General features: G+C 39.5%; 2 protein-coding genes and 1 pseudogene across 2 annotated transcripts; 1 reads left to right on the forward strand and 2 right to left on the reverse strand.

Annotated features, from left to right (window-relative positions):
* Window positions 1-2,215, reverse strand: LOC116753958 (translation initiation factor IF-2-like). Its single transcript, XM_032631983.1, has 2 exons — window positions 2,148-2,215; window positions 1-814 (listed from the first exon to the last, which is right to left on the reverse strand). The coding sequence occupies exons 1-2, from the start codon at window positions 2,213-2,215 to the stop codon at window positions 1-3; spliced, it is 882 nt and encodes a 293-aa protein (XP_032487874.1).
* Window positions 632-24,086, forward strand: REST (RE1 silencing transcription factor). Its single transcript, XM_032632864.1, is given in 5 exon segments — window positions 632-660; window positions 7,519-8,422; window positions 12,278-12,361; window positions 18,430-19,417; window positions 19,419-24,086. Coding segments are annotated over 4 exon segments (2,931 nt in total). The 5' UTR covers window positions 632-660; window positions 7,519-7,527; the 3' UTR covers window positions 20,383-24,086.
* Window positions 5,613-6,392, reverse strand: LOC116754329 (annotated as a pseudogene).
* Window positions 24,087-24,346: the final 260 nt, after the last annotated feature.

Consider the following 24,346-nt stretch of genomic DNA (forward strand, 5'->3'; position numbering starts at 1 on the left):
TTACAGATACTGTGGCTCCGGCGGTGGCGGCCGCGTCGGGCGGGGACTGGCGGCTGAACGGGATCGGGTTACACCGTCGCGGTCCGGGGGCTGGGCCGGGGGCGTTGGTGGGGAGCGGCGCGGCGCCGGGACCCCCTCCCCAGTTGAGGCCGGGCCGCCGCCTCCGCGCGGGCCCGGGCGTCCCTGGGAGTCTTGTCCTGAGGCCAGGAGCGGAGCTGCTTGGGGCCTTAGTTCTGAAACTTCCTCTCGTGCTCCTGCTCCGGGTCCCGCCGCAGCTCCTTGCCTGCCGGCGGTCCTCCCGCCCCCTCCCACTGCGGCCTCTCCCTTTCGCCGGAAGGCGCCGTTGAGTGCGGCCGGGAGGGTTGAGTCAGCCTGGGGCTCGGGTGGTTCTGCCAATGGGGCTGGACAGCGATTTCTGCGATCGGGCCGCCCCGCCGCCGGGGCCCTCTGCGTGGGGCCACCTAGCCGCCGCCGTCGGCGGGGCCGGGGCGCGCGTCCCGCGGGGCGCCGTGGGGGAGTGAACCCGCAAACTTCCGGGGCGCGGGGGGCCCCCTCCGGCGCTCGGGGCCCGGCGCCTCGGGAGGGCGCTCGCGGCGGCTCCTCGGCCACCTGCGGAGGGCGAGCCTGGGGCCGGCGAGCAGCCGGGACGGCGGCGACGCGGTAACTTTCCTCCCTCTTCCCGGACTCGGGCGCGCGGGCCAGGAGGGGGCAGCCTGGACTGGGGAAGACTTGACCTGGCTCAGCGGCACCCCGAGTTTGCCCGTCTTTAGTGTTGGGGAGCCCAGGGAAAAGTTCAGGACGAGTGTGGCGGCAACTGGTGTGTCAGTGGTGCAGTGAGCGGGCCGAGCCGAGAGGAAGCGAGAGCTCCCGAGTTTGCAAAGAGCTGCTTTGTGTTTGGTACGTATTTTGAGAAAATGGCCGAATGCCTATTTGAGTTAGGAATGCCGCCGCCGAGGCAGGCGCTGGTGGCAGCAGCACGTAGGAATTCGCGTAGCACGTTGGGCTTTCTGACTGTGCTTGGACAGTCTTCCCGACCAACGTTAAAATCCCTTTGGAGATGGTAGTTAGAGTTAGAGTTTGGGAAGAATTAGAAATTACCGAGTATTCTGGGCTGTTATGTTAAACCCTTGGACAGCGTTTGCTTTGTGTGATGGCATTTGATTCCAACTTTTGTTGGTACCTGTGACTCAACCGGTTTGTGTTTATGCACTTGGGTGAGACAGGATTACTTTTTGTATTTTGGGTTTAACATTTTTTTTTAGCCTTTGCCACCTATTTTGCAGGAGAACACCTAATTTGTGAATAACACCTTTTAGATTGGAAAGTAAAGTGTGAAGACGGTTTATAAAAAGACCAACAAGTTTTCAAGGTGATCTTGTAATGGCTCCGGTAGGCAAGTGAGCCAAGTCAAGCGCAGTGCAAGAAAGTTGCTGATTGCGGAGATGACTTGATCGGCTATTTTATATGGGGATTTGAAAGTTTCTTTACTTTGATTTGTGATCTCTTAAGTACACCAAACTTCTCTTTTCACAGGAGAAAAGGTCCGTAATTTTTTTTTACTTTTTAACAGGTCGTCATCACAAAAAAAAAAAAAAAGAAAGGGAAGAAACTAAGTGGTACTTTTATAATATAGTTGATCCTTGAACAATACATGATTGAACTCTGCGGGTCCACTTATACGTGGCTGTTTTTCAAGAAATATATTGTAATTTTTTGGAGATTTGCAATATTTTGAAAAAATTAACAGTTGAACCATGTAGCCTATTAATATAAAAAATTAGGAAATAGATGTTATTAATATGTAAAATATATGTAGATACTAGTCTCTTATCATTTACTGCCATAAAATAACAAAAATCTAATAAAAGGTTAAAATTTATCAAGACTTATTGCACACAAACTCATAACCAACCACACATGAGTGCCATTCACAGAAATGCAAACATAAAGATTCATTATTAAATCATAATTGCTTAAAATTAACTGTAGTACATACTGTACTAATGTAGTAATTTTGTGGCCATCTCTTGTTAATTTTGGTGAGCTCAAGTGTTGCAAGTATCTGCTTAAAATGCCAGGTGAGGTAATCATCTCCATGTGAGCAGTCTCTCCAGTAAATTGTGTGGCAGTAAAAAGTCACCACTCACGGTTCTCGCATATTTTTCATCCTGTTCAGTGCAATACCAGAAACCTTGAATAACATCATGGACCCCATAGTGCCACTTGTGATGCTGGAAGTGCTCCCCAGAAGCAGAGTAGAGTCAAGACTTTACAAGAAAAAGTTGAATTGTTTGATGTGTACTGGGGTAGATTGATATCAGCACTTGAGGTTGCTCACCATTTCAAGATAAATGAATTGACCCTAAGGACCAATGGTTAAAAAAGAAAAAAAAGGAAATTTGTGAGGTCATCACTGCATCTACACCAGCAGGCCTGAAAACCTTGCATGTTTTGGGAAATACCTTTTTATCTCGAATTAAAAATTTAGTTTTTACGTTGGTGCAGGATTGCTATAAGTAAGGCTATGGACTCTAAATATGATTTGAGAAAAAGCAAAGTCATTATATGATGACGTAAAGCAAAAGGAAGGTAAAAGATCTAAAGCTGGAGAATTCTATGCCAGCAAAGGTTGTTTTGATAATTTTAGGAAGAGATTTAGCTTAAAACATGTCAAGATAACAGAAGTAGTGTCTGCCAATCAAGACACAGCAGACAAGTTCCCAGTCCACTGGTGGATCAGTGCATGGGGCCCAAGTTCGATCCCTGGTCAGGGAACTAGATCCCACATGAATGCCGCAACTAAGAGTTTGTATGCCACAACTAAGGAGCTGGAGAGCTGAAACTAAGACCTGGTGCAACCAAATAAATAAATAAATATTAAAAGAAAGTCGTTGATCACAACATTGTAAATCAACTATACTTCAGTTAAAAAAAAAACAAACCTGTTCAGGCTATTCTTTTTCCTCAATGACTTTTTTAAAATTGAAGTATAGTTGATTTGCAATGTTGTATTAATTTCTGCTGTACAGCAAAGTGATTGTTATACATATATATAAATTCTTTTTTTTAATATTCTTTTTTATGGTTTATCGTAGGATATTGAATGTAGTTCTTTGTGCTATACAGTAGGACTTTGTTTATCCATTCTATATATAATAGCTTACATCTGCTAACCCCAACTTCCTACTCTATCCCTCTCCCAACCCCCCCTCCCCCTTGGCAACCACAAGTCTCAAGGTTTTTAGTGCAGACAAAAGTGCCCTATAGTGGAAAAAATTGAGAGGACATTTATTAGGAAGAGGAATGAGCACCAGGATTTAAGACAGGAGGGGATAGGCTAACTCTTCTGTTTTGTGCAAATGCAGTGGGGTTTAGGATCAGGACTGCCCTTATAAAGCTGCTAACCCCCGAGCCTTGAGGGGAAAGGATAAACACCAGCCACCAGTCTTTTTTTTTTAAATTTATTTATTTTATATATATTTTGACTGCATTGGGTCTTCGTTGCTGCGTGTGGGCTATCTCTAGTTACAGTGAGTGGGGGCTACTCTTCGTTGCGGTGTGCGGGCTCTAGATCGCAGGCTCAGTAGTTGTGGCGCACGGGCTTAGTTGCTCTGCGGCATGTGGGATCTTCCCGGACCAGGGATCGAACCTGTGTCCCCTGTATTGGCAGGTGGATTCTTAACCACTGTGCCACCAGGGAAGTCCCCAGCTGCCAGTCTTTTGGTTGTACAACAAGAAGGCCTGGACAATGGGAACCCTTTTTCTGCATTGATTCCATTGATACTTTGTCTCTGAAGTCAGGAAATACATTGCCAGTAAGGGACTGCCTTTTAAAGTAGTTTTGATTTGGACAATACCCCTGGCCACCCAGAACCCCATGAGTTCAACATTAATGATGTTGAAGTGGTCTGCTTTCCCCCAGACAGAACTGTCTCTAATTCAGCCTCTAGATTAGGGAGTCTTTTAAAGCTCATTACACGTGGTAGTCTATGGAAAGATTGGAAAGATTGTCAGTGCTGTGGAAGGGGAACCCTGATAGAACATCATGAAAGTCTGGAAGGATTACATGATTGAAGTTGGCTGTTGTTATAGGAAAAGCTGTGAAGACTGTCAAGCCCCAAACAGTAAATTCCTGCTGGAGAAAACTGTGTCCAGCTGTTGTGCATGACTTACAGGATTTACAACAGAGCCAATCAAGGAAATCATGAGATTCTGGATATGGCAAAAAGAAAAAGAAAAAAGGTGGAGGATGAAGGGTGTCAAGATAGGGATCTTGGAGAAATTCAAGAGCTAATAAACACATCAGAGGAATTAAGATGACTTGATGGAGATGAGTGCTTTGGAACCAGCGCCAGGTGATGAGGAATAAGATGCAGAAGAAGCAGTGTCAGAAACAAATTGACAATCTGACCGAAGGGTTCTGATTATTCAAGACTGTTTTTGACTCCTTTCACAGCATGGACCTTCTGTGATACAGGCACTAAAACTAAAGCAAAGCGTGGAAGGATTGGTACCACATGGAAAGATTTTGGGAGAAATAAAAAAAGCAAAAAAGTCAGACAGAAAAATAGGATGTATTTCCATTAAGTTACATGAGTGTGCCTGGCTCTCCTGCCTTACCCTTCATCTCCTTCACTTCTTCCACCCCTTAGACAGCAAGGCCAACCCCTCCTCTTCCTCCCCTCAACCTACTCAGTGTGAATGACAACTATTAGGATGAAGACCTTTGTGATGATCCACTTCCACTTAATGAATAGTAAATAATCAATATACTGTACAGTTAATGAACTAATCTGTTGTGTGTTAGTGTCTTGTGAAAATCTAGTAACTTTATGGCAAGAACCCTGAGACATTATTGTGTCATCATCTTTATCGCCTATAGGTTCATTGTGTAGAACATGGTGTGCAAAACCTGTATTGACGTGGATAGCCTATCCTTACATTGGTATAAGGTGACTGATATTTAATATAAAATTAATTATGTGTTAGTTTTCCTACTGTTTTGTAACTTTGCTTTCAAAAATTATAGTACCAAACAGTATGCCTTTCTCTCTCCTACTTGGTCAAATTATGTATCAGCCTGTCATCTCAGGTAAGTGGCTTTTTAAAAAAAATGTGACATTTCCAATGCTGTATGATGAATATAACTGTAATACTATATGCCATAAATTTTAATAAAGATTCGTTTGCATGTACACTAGACTACCGGGATACAATCGTGTTGATGGTATTAGGTTACCATAAAGCAATCATATTGCTGCTTCTTTGTTGTCAATGCATAAGTGTTATACCTGTAAAAAAGTATGAATTTCTTTTTCATATTTTCATTTTTGGTGTCTAGTGTTAGTAGTGTTTAACATCAACAGTATTTTGTATCATATAGGACAAGATGGATGTCTTATACACATGTTGTACACAAACTTATGGTATCAATAAATACAGTACTTTAAATATATTTTCACTTATGATTTTCTTTTTTTTAGTGCTGAAAATTTTTAATATTTCTGTCATTTCACAAAACATCTTTTTTTTTTTTTTTTTTTTTCCAATTTATATTTTGGCCACGCTGCACAGCATGTGGGATCTCAGTTCCTCGAGCAGGGATTGAACCCACGCGCCTCCACACCCTGCCATTGGAAGCGTGGAGTCCTAACTGCTGGACTGCCAGGGAAGTCCCCATTTCACAAAACATCTTTTGTTGACATTCTACAAATGATACCATCCAATAATGTCCCAATACTTTCTTCCTGTGAAGATAGTTCATATATCTTTTTGACTTCTGTAATATGTGTTATTTCTGGGAGATTTTTCAGAGAAACTTTTGACCTTCTATCAGAGATATTAGGTCTTCTTGATTTATTTGTTTTTCTCCCTCTTCAGTATAAGCAGTTAGAATTGATGTGTCATTTGCCGAGGTACCAAATTTTTTCAAGGCCTCTGAAGTATTGTTATTTGGGGAAAGATTGAAAATAATTTCAGTAGATAGAGTTTTTGTCTTCATTTTTCCCAGTTTGTAGAGGTGAACTGCTTTGTTTGCTGCCACAAGTATCTGAAATGGATCGACAGTCACTGTAGGGTTTATTAACAAGCCATCAATGTCGCCTTCCATGGCCTTTATTCTCAAGCATTTTTTACATCATTAAATAACAAAAGGGTCACCCTGTGTTTGGGAAATAGGTCCAGCTGATGTGTTAACTGCATTTCATAGATAAGCAGGATTCAGCAGGCCCAGAACCCCAGGACTAGCTCCCTATTCTGCAGGCTACTTTGTCACAACTTTGGTGAGTCAACAGGCTTATCAGGATGATGTATCGCTGCTAGGCTGTCAACCCTCAAAGGGAGAGACTGAGCTGATTGTTGCCAGGCTGCATCCCAGGGCCAGGCCTCGGAAGGTGTTGGATAAATGAAGGCGTCAAGAATCACAGGCATCACCTGGAAAATCATGGTCATGGGTGCTGGGGTTGAGTCTCCTGTTCCCGCCCAGCCCAGCCCGGCCTGGCCCCTCTTTTGATTTTCTTTTTTTTTTTTTTTTTTTGCGGTATGTGGGCCTCTCACCATTGTGGCCCCTCGTGCCGCGGAGCACGGGCTCCGGACGTGCAGGCCCAGCGGCCGTGGCTCACGGGCCCAGCCGCTCCGGGGCACGAACCCGCATCCCCTGCATCGGCAGGCGGACTCTCAACCACTGCGCCACCAGGGAAGCCCCTGATTTTCTTAATAACATTTTCTTTTCTCAGCTCACTTAATTGTAAGAATACAGTATATATAATACATGTAACATGCACAGTATGTGTTAATGTACTCTTTATGTTATCGGTAAACTTCTGGTCAACAGTAGGCTGTTGGTAGTTAAGTTTTTGTAGAGTCAAAAGTTATACTCAGATTTAAGACTACACCAGGGAGTTAGTGCCCCTAGCCCCTTGTTCAAGGGTCAACTGTAGTTTATTCTTTTGGAGGTAGTTGAGTTCATATGAGATTTAATCCACTGGCCAATTATTACAGGCTTCTACTTTCCAGACTATACTTAATAAGTGCACAGTTGGCTTTTGAATTTTTCCCCTTTCTGATTCAGACCAGTAAGCTGTTGAAGCAGGAGATGGGAGGACAGCATGTTTGGAATTTATGTATGGAATTCATGTATGGAATATAAAATATAATTTTAATTAACACTAAAAATGAAGGTTACTTATATTTTTCTACCAGAGAAATTAAAAGTGCTTGAGGGAAGGCACACTAGTGGTAAACCTAGTTGATGGATGAGTTGTGTCAAACGCTTGATAGAATTTTTTGTAGGGGGTCATAGAAATTTTTTTGATGACTGCAGTAAAGAGAATTTGGAATTATAAAAATATTGTAAAGGCTTATTTTCAGTAGTTAATGAGGCTGATTGAGTTTAAAGCTTATATGGGAAAATGTATTTTTTTTAAGTTACGGAGAATTACAGTGATGTTGTGGTTTTAGACCAGTAAAAGTTGTGTTTAAACTGGTGCTTTCATGTTATTTGTTTTGTTTTGAATGCAGAACACCGTTATGGCCACCCAGGTAATGGGGCAGTCTTCCGGAGGAGGAGGTCTGTTCACCGGCAGCGGCACCATGGGCATGGCCTTGCCTAACGACATGTATGACTTGCCTGATCTCTCCAGAGCTGAACTGGCTGCGCCTCAGCTCATCATGTTGGCAAATGTGGCCTTAACTGGAGAAGTAAACGGCGGCTGCTGTGATTACCTGGTTGGCGAAGAAAGACAGATGGCAGAATTGATGCCTGTTGGGGATAACAACTTTTCAGATAGTGATGGAGAAGGACTTGAGGAGTCTCCTGAGGTCAAAGGCGAGCCCAGTGCGCTGGAAAACATGGAACTGGAGAGTTTGGAACTCAGTGTTGTGCAACCGCGGCCTGTGTTTGAGGTGTCAGCTGCCTCAGAGCCGTACAGCGCAAATAAAGATCTTCCTCGGGAAACACCTGTAGCAGAGGACAAATGCAAGAACTTGAAGACCAAGCCGTTTCGCTGTAAACCATGCCAGTATGAAGCAGAATCTGAAGAACAGTTTGTGCATCACATCCGAGTTCATAGTGCCAAGAAATTTTTTGTGGAGGAAAGTGCAGAGAAGCAAGCCAAAGCCAGGGAATGCGGCTCTTCCACTGGGGAAGAGGGAGATTTCTCCAAGGGCCCCATCCGCTGTGACCGCTGCGGCTACAATACCAATCGCTATGATCACTATACTGCTCACCTGAAACACCACACCCGAGCCGGGGACAATGAGCGAGTCTACAAGTGCATCATTTGCACGTACACCACAGTAAGCGAATATCACTGGAGGAAACACTTGAGAAACCATTTTCCAAGGAAAGTATACACATGTGGAAAATGCAACTATTTTTCAGACAGAAAAAACAATTATGTTCAGCATGTTCGAACTCATACAGGTAAGAGGACCTTTCTTGTTTATAAGTGTACGCTACCCCCCAAATGAAACACTTTAAAAATGAAAAATTTCAAACATCTCAGAAGTAAAGAGAATGCCCCACTGCACCCATGGGTCCCCATCAGCTATACTGAAGAGTTATTAATATTTTGTCATATTTGGCAATTCAATTTTTTAAATAACAGCTTTATTGAGATGTACTCCAATGTAATGTAATGTAAGACATTTTTAGATGTAAGACATTTTTAGATGTAAGACATTTTTAGATTCTAAAAATGTAAGACATTTTTAGATTCTAAAAATGTAAGACATTTTTAGATTCTAAAAATGTAAGACATTTTTAGAATTAAAAGAAAATGGAAAGAACTGGAAAAATTTCAGTTTTGTTGTATATTTCCAATTTTTTATGTATACTTTATGTATACTTTTTTTTTTAAGTAGGATCTCTACTTTTTGCCATTTAATTTTTTTTCTTATAGTGGTTTATTTTCACTTAATTACAGTCCAGGTGACTAATTTTAATAGCTGTATTTTATATATTTCATCATTCATTACTTTTTCTCCACATTAAAGTTGATATTTCCACAATAAGGTTATGACTTACATAGCTAACATTGGTTGTACATATCTCATTTCACATTTTAATGTTAAACTTATTTGGACTTAATACATTTAAAAAAATTATTTATTTACCTTATTTTTGGCTGTGTTGGGTCTTAGTTGCAGCATGTGGGATCTTTCATTGCCATGCGTGGGCTTCTCTCTAGTTGTGGTGCAGGGGTCCAGAGCACATGGGCTCTGCATTTGTGGTACACGGGCTCATTAGTTGGTGGAGCTCAGGCTCAGTTGCCCAGTGGTATGTGGGATCTTAGTTCCCGGACCAGGGATCGAACCCATGTCCCCTGCATTGGAAGGTGGATTCTTAACCACTGGACCACCGGGGAAGTCCCTGTCTTTTAAAAATACTTTTTAAAAGCTTTTCCCCCCAGTATTACCTAATTTGTGGTTTTTTAAAAGAAAAAAATTTCAAAACAGGTTGTTGGTGTATAAACAGAAGGATAGTATTTTGATTATGTAAATTCTGAGAGTATCAGTGGTATTAAATGCATGGTTCTGAAGTTGTATTTATGGAAAAATTCAGCTAGTGCTGAAGAGCAGAGATAAGAAATGATCATCAACAGGAATCGCTTGTTTCTTATTTCTCACTTAGGTAGCCTGCTTTTCAAGTTCACTTAGTGAGTCTCTTATGTTCCTGTATTGAGGGCTCAGTGTTAGGTGCTTTCTTCTACTCTCTGCTAATCTTCAGAACAATTTACTAAGGAAAACAGGGTAAGTGTTTACTGAAAGCCTAAAGTGATGTGCTCAGGGTCACATACAACTAAGATTCAAAGTTCCAAATGTCATTTCTATAGGTAGTTATCATGGTAGGGGGCTGAGGATTTTCATTTGAGTCTTCAGTCAAAAGATTTTTCAGTTTGTAGTCTCGATATTTAACCAGTTCACAAATTCTACTTTTTTTAAAATCAATTTTTATTGGAGTACACAAATTCTACTTTAAAAGATGACATTAAAAAAAAAAAGATGACAGTTTTGCCTATATGTATGACTGAAAAATTACTAGTGTTTCTAGAGTATTTATGCCTTTTTTGGTGAGTTGCACAGTTAGAAGCAATCTATTTTGTTATGAAGAATTTTAAAGTAAATTGTCCTTAGTGGATTCTTCATGTTAATCTGTAAGGGTATTAAATTTTTCTTCCATTAACTTATTTATTTAATTACTGGCTGCATTGGGTCTTTGTTGCTGCACGTGGGCTTTCTCTAGTTGCGGTGAGTGGGGGCTACTCTGTGTTGCAGTGTGCAGGCTTCTCATTGCGATGGCTTCTCTTCTGGAGCACGGTCTCTAGGCACCTGGGCTTCAATAGTTGCAGCATGTGGGCTCAGTAGTTGTGGCACGCAGGCTCTAGGGTGCATGGGCTTCAGTAGTTGTGGCACGTGGGCTGTAGAGCGCAGGCTCAGTAATTGTGGCACGGGGGCGTAGCTAGTTGCTCTGCGGCACGTGAGATCTTCCCGGACCAGGGATTGAACCCATGTCCCCTGCATTGGCAGGTGGATTCTTAACCACTGTGCCACCGGGGAAGTCCGTATGTATCTTCCTTACAGAAATACATTCAGCATTTTTAAGCTGTTTTAAAATAATTCTAGGTCAAAGTAGGCATTTTGTTGCTATAATGTATTTACAGCTAATCTATAGCTACTGGCTAATAACAGCTGAATAGTTACTAGGAACACATTTCACAGTTATCAACACATTCTGTTTGTTTATTTATTTATGGTTTTATTGGTTCTTTGTTGCTGCTCGCTATCTTTCTCTAGTTGCAATGAATGGGGGCTACTCTTCATTGTGGTGCACAGGCTTCTCATTGCAGTGGCTTCTCTTATTGTGGAGCACGGGCTCTAGGCGCATGAGCTTCAGTAGCTGTGGCTCGCAGGCTCTAGAGCACAGGCTCAGTAGTTGTGGTGCACGGGCTTCGTTGCTTCATGGCATGTGGAATCTTCCCGGACCAGGGCTTGAACCCATGTCCCCTGCGTTGGCAGGCGGATTCTTAACCACTGCGCCACCAGGGAAGTCCCATCATCAACACATTCTCTTTTTTCTTTCTTTTTTTTTTGTACTCGTCTTTTCCTTATCCCATTTTTTTAGACACATCTATTACTGTAACTTATAGTGTAGACAAAATAATAACTGATGGTTTTTGAGGGCTTTTATGTGCCAGGCACCACGTCAAATGCTCTGAATATATTATCTTGATTTAAATTCTCACAATTCTAGGAAGTGAAGGTACTATTACTTTTACAGATGAGGAAGCTTGCCTGAGGTCATAATTATTACCTTGTGGTTAAAGAATATATGAAAACAAATTAGCAAGCTGGTTTTTTGATATGTTTTGTGGTTGACAACGTGTTTCCAAAAAATACACGTTTCCTGCCTTTGAGTCTTAAATTCTTTATTAAATCACTGGCCTCTCATCTTCAGTTGCTCTCAGTCCCTGTGGCCTTATGATTATAATTTGTTTTAACACTGAGCTGACTATTTTATAAAAGTTCTATCTACCACTTGAAATTTTTAGCTTACAACAACAGCTTCCCCACTCAAAAATTATTGCTTTAAGCTAACAATTTCAAATGGTAGATTTATCATTTATAAGGATCAAAAAAATTACCTGGGCTTCCCTGGTGGCGCAGTGGTTGGGAGTCCGCCTGCCGATGCAGGGGACACGGGTTTGTGCCCCGGTCCGGGAAGATCCCACATGCCGGGGAGCAGCTAGGCCCGTGAGCCATGGCCGCTGAGCCTGTGCATCCGGAGCCTGTGCTCTGCAACAGGAGAGGCCACAATAGTGAGAGGCCCGCGTACCACAAAAAAAAAAAAAAAAAAGTTACCTAAGTCATAGCATCAGAAAATTTGGGTAGTTTTTTTTTTAAATTTTATTGAAGTACTGTTGATTTACAATGTGGATTTTTTTAAAAAGGATAATTCTAATTTTATACCTGATCTAAGATACTTTTTCAGTTCTTAATATTTAATGTAATAACATGTAGCATTACTGTGAAAATTAAAAGGGCTGTGAGAATTCAGAAAGCCAATGGTATTTTTTGTCAGCAAAGCTAAAATAATGTAGTTAGTTGTATTCTGAATAATCTTTCTAATACATGATAAAAATCGATCATTTTGCCAGGGACAGGAAAAAAGAAATCCTTGTTAAAAAGTGCTCAATACTGAATGATGTGTATATTGTTAGTGAGAATCGTAATTGCATTATTTTATCATATTTGAACACTAATCATTATATTTTTGTAGGAGAACGTCCGTATAAATGTGAACTTTGTCCTTACTCAAGTTCTCAGAAGACTCATTTAACCAGACATATGCGTACTCATTCAGGTTGGTAAGAAATGGGAACGTTTCTATCATCTTTGGTAAACTACCATTATAAAAAAGTTCTTCTAGACTTGGAACTGGTTCCTTATTTATAGTTCATTTATGATATAATTTTGAAATTAGAGTTAAAAATTCATGGTCTACTAGTGTGGAGCTGTATTTAAATGGAGATTCCTAACCAGGGAGTCTGTAGGTGGAATGTCCAAAACTAAATGTAAATGTATGTGTGTACTTTTTCTGGGAGGAGTGTCCTTAATTTCATCAGACCTTCATCAAGTTCCATGATGTAATAAAAGTTGAAATGCTATCATAGACCAAGGCTGGTTTATCCTTTTTGAGCAACCTCTGCCTTCTTATACTCCTTCCCGACTCTCCCTCCGCATCCCCAACAGAGTATAACACCAAGTTTCATAGTGTGTGGTTGCCAGGTTCCAGGGGTTCCTTATTAGCTACCTGCTCAGGTCCTGAAATTTGGCTTTATTCTCTTGACAATTGATAGGGCATCTGAGGACTGATTTATAAAAGCCAAACTTTAAAGAATGATAAATAATCCAGGATCCCATTTTATTCACCTATAATAGATAAAATGCAGGGCTATAACAAGTGGGAGATTTATATCCCCTCTAGTGACTGAAATTATCATGATCACCACCAGAATTGGTCCCCATTATCAAAATATGTAGGTAAATGGCAAAGTTAAAAAGTCGAAATATGTAGGTAGATGGCAAAGTTAAAAAGCATAGTGGTCTTGAATGGATAATTATTTCATTTTGGCCACACTGACCCTGGGTGAACAGTCACATCTGATCAGAGTACTCTCTTCCTAAATTTAGAATATATACCCCTGTGGGGGAGGTATGCTAAAATCTTGCTGTTTACCAAAGTATATGTAGACCCAACTCCCTTAACAATTACCAATTACCTTAGGTTAACAGTTTGTGCTGTCTAATTGGATAGCCACTAGCCACATGTGAAATGTGGCCGGTTTGAATTGAGATGTATAAAATAACACACCTGAATTTAAACAGTATGAAGAAAATTATGTAAAATATCTATTTTTTAATATTACACGTTGGCATGATACTGAATATATTGGGTTAAATAAGTAGTAAAGTTAATGTTACCTCTTTTTTACTTTTGTAATGTGACTGCTAGACAATTTAAAGTTACCTATGTTGCTTGCATTTTACTTCTATTGGGTATTGCTGTTTTAAGTCAGTGATTGAGTAAGACTTGATTATAGTATGAATCCTAATTTGAGCAACTGTGAGGGCTCACAGCATGCTTACTGGCTCAACTTGACCTTACATGCTTGTCAAGTTTTATACTTTGAATGTTCCTTCTCAATCTCCTAAACTATTGAGTCACTTAACCAGAAACCTGTTTTTAGTATTACTATTGGGTGCTTCCTGGTTTCATTTTCTGTGGGTAATATGGTTGCTTTATTGAGGGTAGGCCATCATATCCTACTGATACTTGTGCTCTAGCCCTTAAATAAAATATTTAAGAGCTTTTCATGAGTTGGATCATTTCCGTTTTCATAACTGTCTCATGATGAGTAAATTCTGTTATTGTCCCCATTTTACAAATGGGGAAACTAAGGCCTTGGAGAAGTATGGCCATTTTTCCTCTGGAATGTCCCCTCTTCTGGATTTGTGTTAATTTGCTTTCTCATGGTATCGTTTAGTTTTTCCTCTGTCCCTGTGCCTTGTATAACTTGTACACTGGAAATTAAATCTAGATGCTTGAATTGTAGATAATAATGTGTCTTACTTGAAGTCATATCTGGTTGACCTAATATTAGTGTCACTGGATCAGAATGACAACACACTTGTATTTTTTTCATTGAATCGATAATACTTTTGTCACTGTATAAATTTTTATCTATGGTGTTTTACACCAGACAATAATGATTGCCTTAATGATTTTGCATTGGTTACTGTTATCTTTTGTCTGCTATATTTTAAAGGTGATTTTTAGTAGTTGCTGTTATAGTACAGCAAGTATTTAAAAAGTGTCATAATAATGAGTAGCAGTTACTATTTATTGTATGCATGCTGGGTACTGAAAAATTGGAATTTGTTATCTATAATCTTAGTACCTCTAGAATACTTAAATCCCAGCTTATAGATTAGGACACTGGCTTAGAGAAGATAAGTGTTTTATCTAAGGTTAATTGTCATTCTTCCAATTTAGAAGAGCTCGAGTTTGGCCTCGACTCCCCCACCCTCATTTTCAGTCATCAGCAGTGTTTAAAGAATATTATGGCTCAGAAAATGGCTCAAGAAACTACAGCATAGCACAGAGTATGGAGAGAGCAGAGCCATTGTCTTTTATTGTATGCCAATAATTTGTGAGTCACAAACAGGAAACAAACATGGTTAGTTTGTTTTGTGTATAAGTGTGCTGAATTATTTCCAGCCGATCCTATGTTTTAGTACTTCTCTTTGAAGTTGCTGATAATAACACTTGCAAATTAAGTGAGGCTAAGTGTGGTCAAATTGGGTAGGTAGTCTTTCTGACTGGGTTGCATGGAGTGAATATCTTGGATGCTTTCTCTGTGGTCTTGAGTCTGATCTTTATAGGTCATCTTGGGCATTCACTTCCTTGTTCATGTGAATGTATTTTAGGGAAGAGAAGTGTATGCTCAGTCTCTTATTTCTGGAAGAGACTAGGCTCTGCTGAGTTGGTACATTTTAGCTAAAATGACAAATTGGTTTATAAAGCAAAACCACATTGGTTATTTCCTTGGAGCACTTCCATTAGGGTAGGTCTTCTGAGGCTAAAGTAAGAAGGAATCAGAGTATTGGTTTGGTGAAATATACAGACACACTAACCTAATCTGGTGTTATTCTGCGTTTTATTGGTGTTTGTAACTAATGGTTTTGAAGTATCCTCACTTGGGTAGTCTAGAGATCCTGACATAATCCACAGCTCTCCATTTCCTATTCTGAGTGGATATGCTGCCATTTCATCCTGGAGGAAATACATCCAGTTTATGATGTTTTTGTAGATATCACACTGGATAGTTCTCCCGTCCTGCCAGCATAGGAGTTCATTTTGATTATTTTCCCATTATGAGTATAATGGATGTTTGTTAAAGGAAACTAACAACTTGCCAAGTTCCACCTCCATCAACTACTCTTTAAGATGGAAAAATATTTTTTTTCAGCAAAAATTATTTTCCTTTCACCAAGTATTTGAAACATGTTATGGTTTGAGAGTCTTTTTGTGAATTTTAGAATAATTTTAAAAATAGTGTTAAGGTTTAATTAATACACATGAAAATGCACACATCTTAGGTATACAGGTCAGTGACCTTATGTATGTTTTCTCTTGTTTGACTACCATCTAGGTGAAGGCATGAAATGTTTTACCACCCTCAGAAAAGTTCCCTCCTTACCCTTTCTAGTCAATACTTCCATAGTCTCCCCTCAACTGATACTCTGACTTAAATGTAACATCCTTCTGTAAAATATTTTTGAGATTCTTTCCATGCTGCATTATCAGAACTTTGTGTTTATTGCTGAGTAATATCCCCCTATTACTCTTTTTTTTTTTTTTTTTTTTTTTTTTATGCGTTACGCGGGCCTCTCACTGTTGTGGCCTCTCCCGTTGCGGAGCACAGGCTCCGGACGCGCAGGCTCAGCGGCCATGGCTCACGGGCCCAGCCGCTCCGCGGCATGTGGGATCTTCCCAGACCGGGGCACGAACCCGTGTCCCCTGCATCGGCAGGCGGACTCCCAACCACTGCGCCACCAGGGAAGCCCCCCCCATTACTCTTTAATTAAAAGTTCCCTTGTTACTCTTTCTGGGCTCTTGATAAGAATGTGTAAAGCTTGTAAAACCCCCTTTTTGAATTTCCCTTATCTCTGTAAATTAATTTAGGAAGAATAAAATAGACATCTGACACATTTATAAAGATCAAAAACAGGTAAATATTACTGTTGGTTCAGGGCAAAAGAATTTTCATTCAGCTAGGTATTAATAAACTAAACTTGATGAATAGATCTTTCAATACAAGAAAGAGGTTAACGGCAACAAAGCAAAAATGTGGGTAGGGTGAATGAAGCAACTAAATGATGCCACCGCTGTTTAAAGAGAGTCCTACGAACTCCCATTCCCTGACCATTTCACAGATGGAGGTTTGCACCTTGCTTGATGCTGGCTGTGTAAATACCCTCATTCATTAGGACTTAAAAATGACCGTTTTCATTTAAATTATTTTATGAGCACAAATACTTTCCTAAAGAGATCAGCTCCATTCATCAGCTCTTTGTTTACTGAGAGGTAGGGTTTATATGGTAAGGCAGAATAAACACGTGAAATCGTCCCTTTTGTTTACCCATTCTAAAACCTACCAGCCATTCCAAAAGTGATGCATTACAGGTAATGTGTATTGACTGCTTGGCTATCTATCCTTTGCTAAGAGCTCTATGTGGATTAGATTATTTATAGTTCACAACACTTAAGAATATTTTACAGATGAGGAAATTGAGGCTTACAGAGTTTTCAGTACCTTGCTCAAGACTTCACAGTAATTTGCAGAGCCCATATTTGATCCCCCCAGGTATTCTTACTGTAGAACAAATTCTTAACTGTTATGTCACATATCTTTTCCCCATTCTGTGTCTATATATGTTAAGTAAATGTTTGTCTCCTTTGAAGTCATTCAATGGAGAGGACAAGATAGGGCCAGGTGTAGACTAATGCAGCATGTTGTTAGAAACCTCCATTTATGAATCTGTTAGTGGACTAATGTGGAGAAGAGTTGTCCAGTTAGCTACGTTTACAATCTGACATACGTGGATAAGTTTTTGTTTTTGTGATCGAGTATTCTATCATCAGACATTTTTTAATCATGTAAAGCTTACCATCTATATGGTTTTACTTCATGTCTGAGTAGTTTTGCTTTATGAAAAAAATTAAATAAGATTTGATGTGAATTTGAGAATGTTTGAGAGATGAATTTTCATAAATGTCAATTTCCATTTTTCTGCTATGCATTCCATTGGACCAGTGGGGTATGGATACCATTTGGTAATATTTGCTAGAGTGTGATCTAGATGGGTATGTATTCAGGTAGAATGAGTTAATCTTAATGCCTTTAATTTGGGGGTTGGGGGTGGGCTTCTGGTCTTGTATGTACCTGTGATTATGACTTTTCGTGCTTATTTTATATACCATATATATTTGTATGCCCCTTTTTGCCTACCTAGTTTCTTTGCCCATTCTTTAGAAGAAGGTGAGAGAAAATCAAGAAAAGATTTCTGACTTGTTTTATTTTTGCTGTGGAATAGCAACTCTGGCAGTGGAAAAGTTTGCTGAGTGAAACTTGACTCAGCTCTTGCCACGATGGATAGACCAAAGGGTTAAATTTAAAGAAAAAGCCTTTTGTTCCTTGAGGCCAAGAATTGTTTTAAAACTTTCACTTGGAAGGTCTGGGAGTGTAGCCTATAGTGTATAATATTTCTTTTGAAGTCTCAAGGTTTATCTGAAATGTATGGGAATTTTATGTTCTATTCCATTATACTTTTGTTTTAACTAAACATGAAAACTTTAAAATTACCTTCTTTTTTAGTGCCCTTGTCCCAAAATTAACATCAAGAGCACAAGTCACTTTGCCAGTAATTGTGTACTTCTTTTTTTTTTTTTTTTTTTTTTTTTTTCGTGGCCACGCCACTCAGCATGCAGGATCTTCCCCGACCAGGGATCGAACCCATGCCCCCTGCATTGGGAGCTCGGAGTCTTAACCACTGGAATGGTAGGGAAGTCCTGTTGTGTACTTCTTGATGAATCTGTATTTGATGAACTTTTTAGAAGATGATGATTAACTGAGATGATTATTCCTCCATTTGATATGAGAATCTATGTCAAGGGATAGAGAAAAGATATACAAATAAATATGGTAAATATGAGTTGCATGATAAAGTCTTCAAGAAATAGTTTCTGTGAGTTTTTTTTGTTTTTTGTTTTTCAATATATATCCAATTCCTTGTAAGTATGCTTGAGTAAATCTTGAATTCATTTCTTAATGTATGCCTTCTGCAACGTCTCTTGTTTACCTTCAGGTGAGAAGCCATTTAAGTGTGACCAGTGCAGTTATGTGGCCTCTAATCAACATGAAGTAACCCGTCACGCAAGACAGGTTCACAATGGGCCTAAACCTCTTAACTGCCCGCACTGTGACTACAAAACAGCAGATAGAAGTAACTTCAAAAAACACGTGGAGCTACATGTTAATCCACGGCAGTTCAACTGCCCTGTATGCGACTACGCAGCTTCCAAGAAGTGTAATCTGCAGTATCATTTCAAATCTAAGCATCCTACTTGTCCTAATAAGACCATGGATGTCTCAAAAGTGAAGCTAAAGAAAACCAAAAAGCGAGAGGCTGACTTGCCTGATAACAAAATCACCAATGAGAAGACAGAAACAGAGCAGACCAAAATGAAGGGGGATGTGACTGGGAAGAAGAACGAGAGGTCTGTAAAAGTGGAGAAAAAAGATAATGTTCCAAAAGAGAAAAAGCCTTGTAGTAATGCCTCAAGCCAAGTGACTACCAGAACTCGCAAATCGGCACTGGAAGCTAAAGAGATGGATGTGCACCCGGGAAATAATGCAGAAAAAAGCTGTAAAAGCAAGAAAAGCAAAAGGAAGACAGAAGCTGAAGCCCGTTCCTTACAAGAACCTGTGAATGATGAGGAACCTGTGACAAAAAAGAAAAAGAAGGCAGAAAGCAAATCCAGAAATAGTCAGGAAGTGCCGAAGGGTGACAGCAAAGTAGAGGAGAATAAAAAGCAAAGTAGTTGCATGAAAAACAGTGCAAAGAAGAAAACTCTGAGAAGTAAATCATGTAAAAAAAGCGGCAAGCCTGCTCAGAGGAGGCCCACTCAGATAGAGCCTCCTCCTCCCTTGGAGTCTGCTGAGGGGGGGCCTGTTCAGACGGAGCCTCCTCCCGCCGCCCCCCCATCTCCTCCCCCTCCCCTTGCCCCCGAGCGGCATGCTGAGGTCGAGGTTGTTCAGGCGGAGCCGCCGCCTCCTCCTCCCCCTCCCCCCCCCATCTCCTCCTCCACCTCTTCCCCCCGGGGGGCATGCTGAGGTCGAGGTTGTTGAGAAGGGGCCTGTTCATGCGGAACCTCCTCCTCCCGTGGAGCCGATCCCCAAAAGGTCTCCTCACAAAGATAATGGCAAGGAAAAGTCCAACATGCAGAGTGAAATGGCGCAGAAGGAGCAAGTCCTTATTGAAGTTGGCTTAGTGCCTGTTAAAGACAGGCAGCTTCTAAAGAAAAGTGCCGGTGCACAGGATCTCTTACCACCATCACCACCTCTGCCAAAGGAAGACTTAAAAGAGGAAGAGTCAGAAGACCAAAAATTAGTCCCTGCAGGCGAAGGACATAAAGAGGCTCCTCTTCAAAAAGTGGAAGCAGAAGAGGCAGATAAGAGTCTAGCTGGTCTTGCTGCTGTTACCAAGGCATCTGCCAGTATTTCATCCTCTGAACAAAACTTGAATATGCCAGAGGGTGAAACTTCAGATGGTAAACATCAGGCTGACGCTATGCTTTGTGAAATGAAGATGGACGCTGATGAGAAGAAAACAGAGAATCCCCCCGGCAGAGACTCGGCGGTTGAAGAACCAGCTTCACCGCCACTTCTTCCTCTACCGCTAGAAAAATGTGAAGCAGTGTCCACAGCTACTGTGGCATCACCTCCTGTCACCGTGGCAGTAAATGAGTCTCAGGAAATGGATGAAGACGAAGGCATCCACAGTCATGATGGAAGTGACCTAAGTGACAACATGTCAGAGGATAGTGATGACTCTGGATTGAATGGGGCTCGGCCGGTTCCACAAGAGACTAGTAGAAAAAATGGAAAGGAAGCCTTGGCAGTCAAAGTGGCCGAGGGAGATTTTGTTTGTATCTTCTGTGATCGTTCTTTTAGAAAGGAAAAAGATTACAGCAAACACCTCAATCGCCATTTGGTTAATGTATACTTCCTTGAAGAGGCAGCTCAAGGGCAGGAGTAAATAAACTTTGGGCAAGGCTTCAGTTCTTAGTTTGTAAGGTCTGTGACATTTTGTATTCATTTGTAGTAGTAGACAGCCTTTTGTTTTTAAAAAATTGCTTTAATTAGTATCCAGTCTTGATTTTTAAGTGGCATTCTTTTCCTTAGGAATCCGTGTACCTAATGATGTACACATTTTAGCAAATCCAAGGGAGTTAGTGTAATAAACCAGCTAAATCTGTTAGCTTTTGCTTTTAATTGAACCAAGAGGGCCAAGGTGGTATTAGAGCATTCTATTGATTTGTTCAACTATAACTATTGAGTTTTTTTCCCATGTCTACTCCTGTTTCACTTTAGTTTATTCTTAGTTCCTTGTTTAGCTCTGTAAAAATTGGCATACTTAAATAGCAACTTACTTGAAGAATTTGCCTGCTTTATATAAAGTTAGCACTTTAAAATTGTTTTAGAGATGAAAAGAGACATTTAAATTGAAGAGAAGTTCTGCCAACAATGGACAGTATATCAGCCCAGGTATTTACTTCCTGAGTTTTGATCAATACGTATTTCTTATTTGTGTATATGTTAATCGTCATAAAAACATTGATTTTGGTGTGTTTTTTTATTTCGGTGCTTTAATAGCTTAAGATGTTGCACATTGTTTTTTTGGTTTTTTTTAATCTATGCAGTTACATTTTTTTCTAGAACTAGCATTTTTGTTGAATAGTAACACTTTATACATATATTTGCATTTTATTTTTTCCTCTTTGGAGGGATGCTTTTAATCTTGTTTGCAAAAGGGCAGTTTTCTTTTTTCCTTTGCTGCAATTGTCGTTTTTGCAGAATATTAGTGTGTGCAAATTTCTGAGCAAATGAAACATGCAGGTTAAATTCATTGATTTTGATATTCATATCTATGCCAGAATCTGCATTTCATATAAGCTATTTATTTTAAATGCGTATAATGAATTCATAGCTCTCAGTTTGAACTTTACAATAAATAAGCCACTAGGTCTATACTGAATGGATTTTTTTTTTTTCTGAATGGATTTTTATCTCAAATACCAACCATAAGTAAACTTTTGGCCTGTCTTAGTACATCTACTTCCTAAATGTACAGTGTTAAATCGTATCTTAGAGGGAAACCTCTTTCATAGATGGTTGGTGTTTTTATGTCTACTCCGCTGAATAAAGAACTGTAATTTTTATTTGGAAACTGCAAATCTGGAATTAGGAGGCATAATTTACTCCTTCAAGTTATACAGAATATCAGTTTGTGAGATTCCAAAGCCATAGCGATTTTACAGAAAACCTATGATGAGAAAGGTAGTATGAGTGCTGGTGGACCAGCTGCTACTTCCTGTGAATACAGTGAAAAGGGCTGGTGAAAGTTAAATTCAGTCCAGATTAGAAAAATCACACTTTCTCAGGGATCTCCACCAACTAGTAGGTGTCCTAGCTGTTCCTGTGACTGCCTTTTTCTACAGGTGAGGACTCAAATGAGCTGAAGCTATTCTCGTGTTCCTGTGGGGCACTTTGTATGGAAGAGTATGTACTTCCAAACTTTGTTGGTAGGTTCTTTGGCCAGTCACCAAAGAATATGAAAGAATCCAGTAAAGGATTTTTCTTGTTGACAGCAGTTATTCATTGTAGTCCAATAAAGTATGATCCCCATAGGGAACCCTGAACAATTCCAGTTCACCCATGTTCTATTCTGAAATAACCACTTTATATTTCATTGATTTTCTTTTGTCTGATGACCTCTGAAGCAGGTTTCAGAGTTTGGCAATGCAACAGGAAAGATTAGGAAAAGTATTGAAGTATGGGTGGAAAACTTGTTAAAATTCTGAGAGTGAAGTCCAAGTTAAAAGACATTTGAACTTGGAATTGACTGGGAGGCCAAAGATTTAAAGAAGCAGAAGATTCTCTCAAGACATGAGGAGTAAGTTGTGTTACTGGTGTGTGTTTTGTGTGCACGTTGGGGATTTGTAAATGATGTTGAATTCTAAGCTCCGACAATCATTGTCAATGGAAGATTAAGCTGCAAATATTTATGTTTTAAAACTTAAATTATAAGGCTAGTTAAATCTTTCTAACAACTATTTTTTAATATTCATGGGTACATTTTATATAAGTTACCTTTTACAGTATACATGAAAAGATTCATGTTAAGTACAAACTACAGATTGGGAATCAGTTTTGGGAAGAGGTTTTGTGGATTCTTTTGATACTTCAAAAGAAAAAAATCTGACTTCTGGGGAATTGGACTAATTTTCTTATCTAGATTTTAAGACTAGAATGCCAAAAACAAAAATGTGAAGGAAATTAAAACTCCTTATTATGAAAGTGATCTGTGAAAACATTGTTACTGGAAATTGAATGAACTTGAGGCCTTTCTTCCAGAAAACAAGGACTTGATTGTCAGGCCTATATTAGGTTCTGAACCTTAATGCCATGTATTTGTTCTTATTAAAAATTGTTTCAATGAAAAGTGCATTAGTAATAAGAACTTCTGGTCTAGTTGGGAGTTCTTCCATTTGAAAAATGTGATATTTGCATGGAACTGTTTGAATCTTTTTATTTTCTCAGTATACCCTCCACTGAATAGGATTGAAGCTAGAATTTTCCCTTTTGATAAAGGAATGAAAAGTGAACATGTTATTTGTAGATTGATGTTTAGTACTAGAGCAAAAGTTGAAATATTAGAATATAAGCCTAATCCTTGGTAGTCTTATAAAAATATATCTTTTAACTATCTTCTGAACCTATATTCACATTGGTTTTCAAGGTATTTTAAGTTATATTTTCTTCCTCTTTTCAGAGCTGCTTCTGTGGGGCTGCCTTTTTTTCTTTTTTAAAGTTAAATTGAGGTGTCATTCACAAAGGGCTGCATTTTTTGTTAAGGTTTCTTATGACTATGGCTGGGTGTTTTACTCTGGTCTCCCAAGAAGGGCCATTTTATCTTTGTCATGACTTTAGATTCCCTCTAGAGTCACTTCTAAAGTCATGTGGTCTTTAACTTTGGGAACTATTTCTCATCTGAGTGCTAATTCAGATTTAAGCTTGAGTCATCGCCTATCACCCCATGAATGTTGACAGTGGAAGGAATACCTTTCCTGTAGTTTCAGTTCTAGACAAAACCTGGGGGAAGAAACTTCATTTTCTTTTTTGCACAAATCAGAAAAACAGCTACTGTGCAGTTTCCTTGTTGACCTCAGCAGATGAACTGGACTGGTAGTGTTAATTCAGATTTAAGAAATTATCTGAATCTTGATTTGAGTAAACTTGTGATCTACATGCAATATTAACTAGATTGGATTGCTTTTATATTTTCACACGTACACATAGGCACTCCCCACCCTCATCAACATCCATTAGTTATCGAACTTTGTGAACTGGCATTGAAACATTACAACAATGTTTTGTTGCACCAATTTTATAAACTTTTACAGTGCAATACATGTTATTTTTCAGAGACAAACCAAAGTTTAATTTCTCAAGGTTCATGCTGTTTGCTTTAGCAGCATTTGATGGTGGATCTTTTATATACATTTGTAATAGATGGAAAAATAAACCAGATTGCAAATGCGTTTTCTTTCTTTTTTAAAGCAAACCATGTACCAAGTTTTTTGGTCCAAATTGTGTAGGATAAGTTAAATTGCATTCTAATAACCAATATGAGTGTATTTCTGTAAGTATAGTTATGTTGAAATAAAGTTTTAAAAAGCATTTTATGCCTTTGTTTATTATTGGTACATCAAGTATCAAGGAAGTCAATTTATTTGGCTGGAATTGCAAGTGTATTAATTTTCAAAATCTTTTACCCCAGATAACCCATGGTAGGTAGAAAGGTTGTGGCAGATGTTTTTGTTTGAGTTAACAATCCCAGTGGGTAGTAGTCTAAAGCCCATCTTTCTATAATTTGCTTTTTGGGAGGCAGAGCTGAAGGTTGGGAAAAAACAACCTGCAGACAGTTTATAGGAGATTTT

This window comes from Phocoena sinus, chromosome 5 (genome assembly GCF_008692025.1).
Source record: "Phocoena sinus isolate mPhoSin1 chromosome 5, mPhoSin1.pri, whole genome shotgun sequence".
NCBI classification, from domain to species: Eukaryota; Metazoa; Chordata; class Mammalia; order Artiodactyla; family Phocoenidae; genus Phocoena; species Phocoena sinus.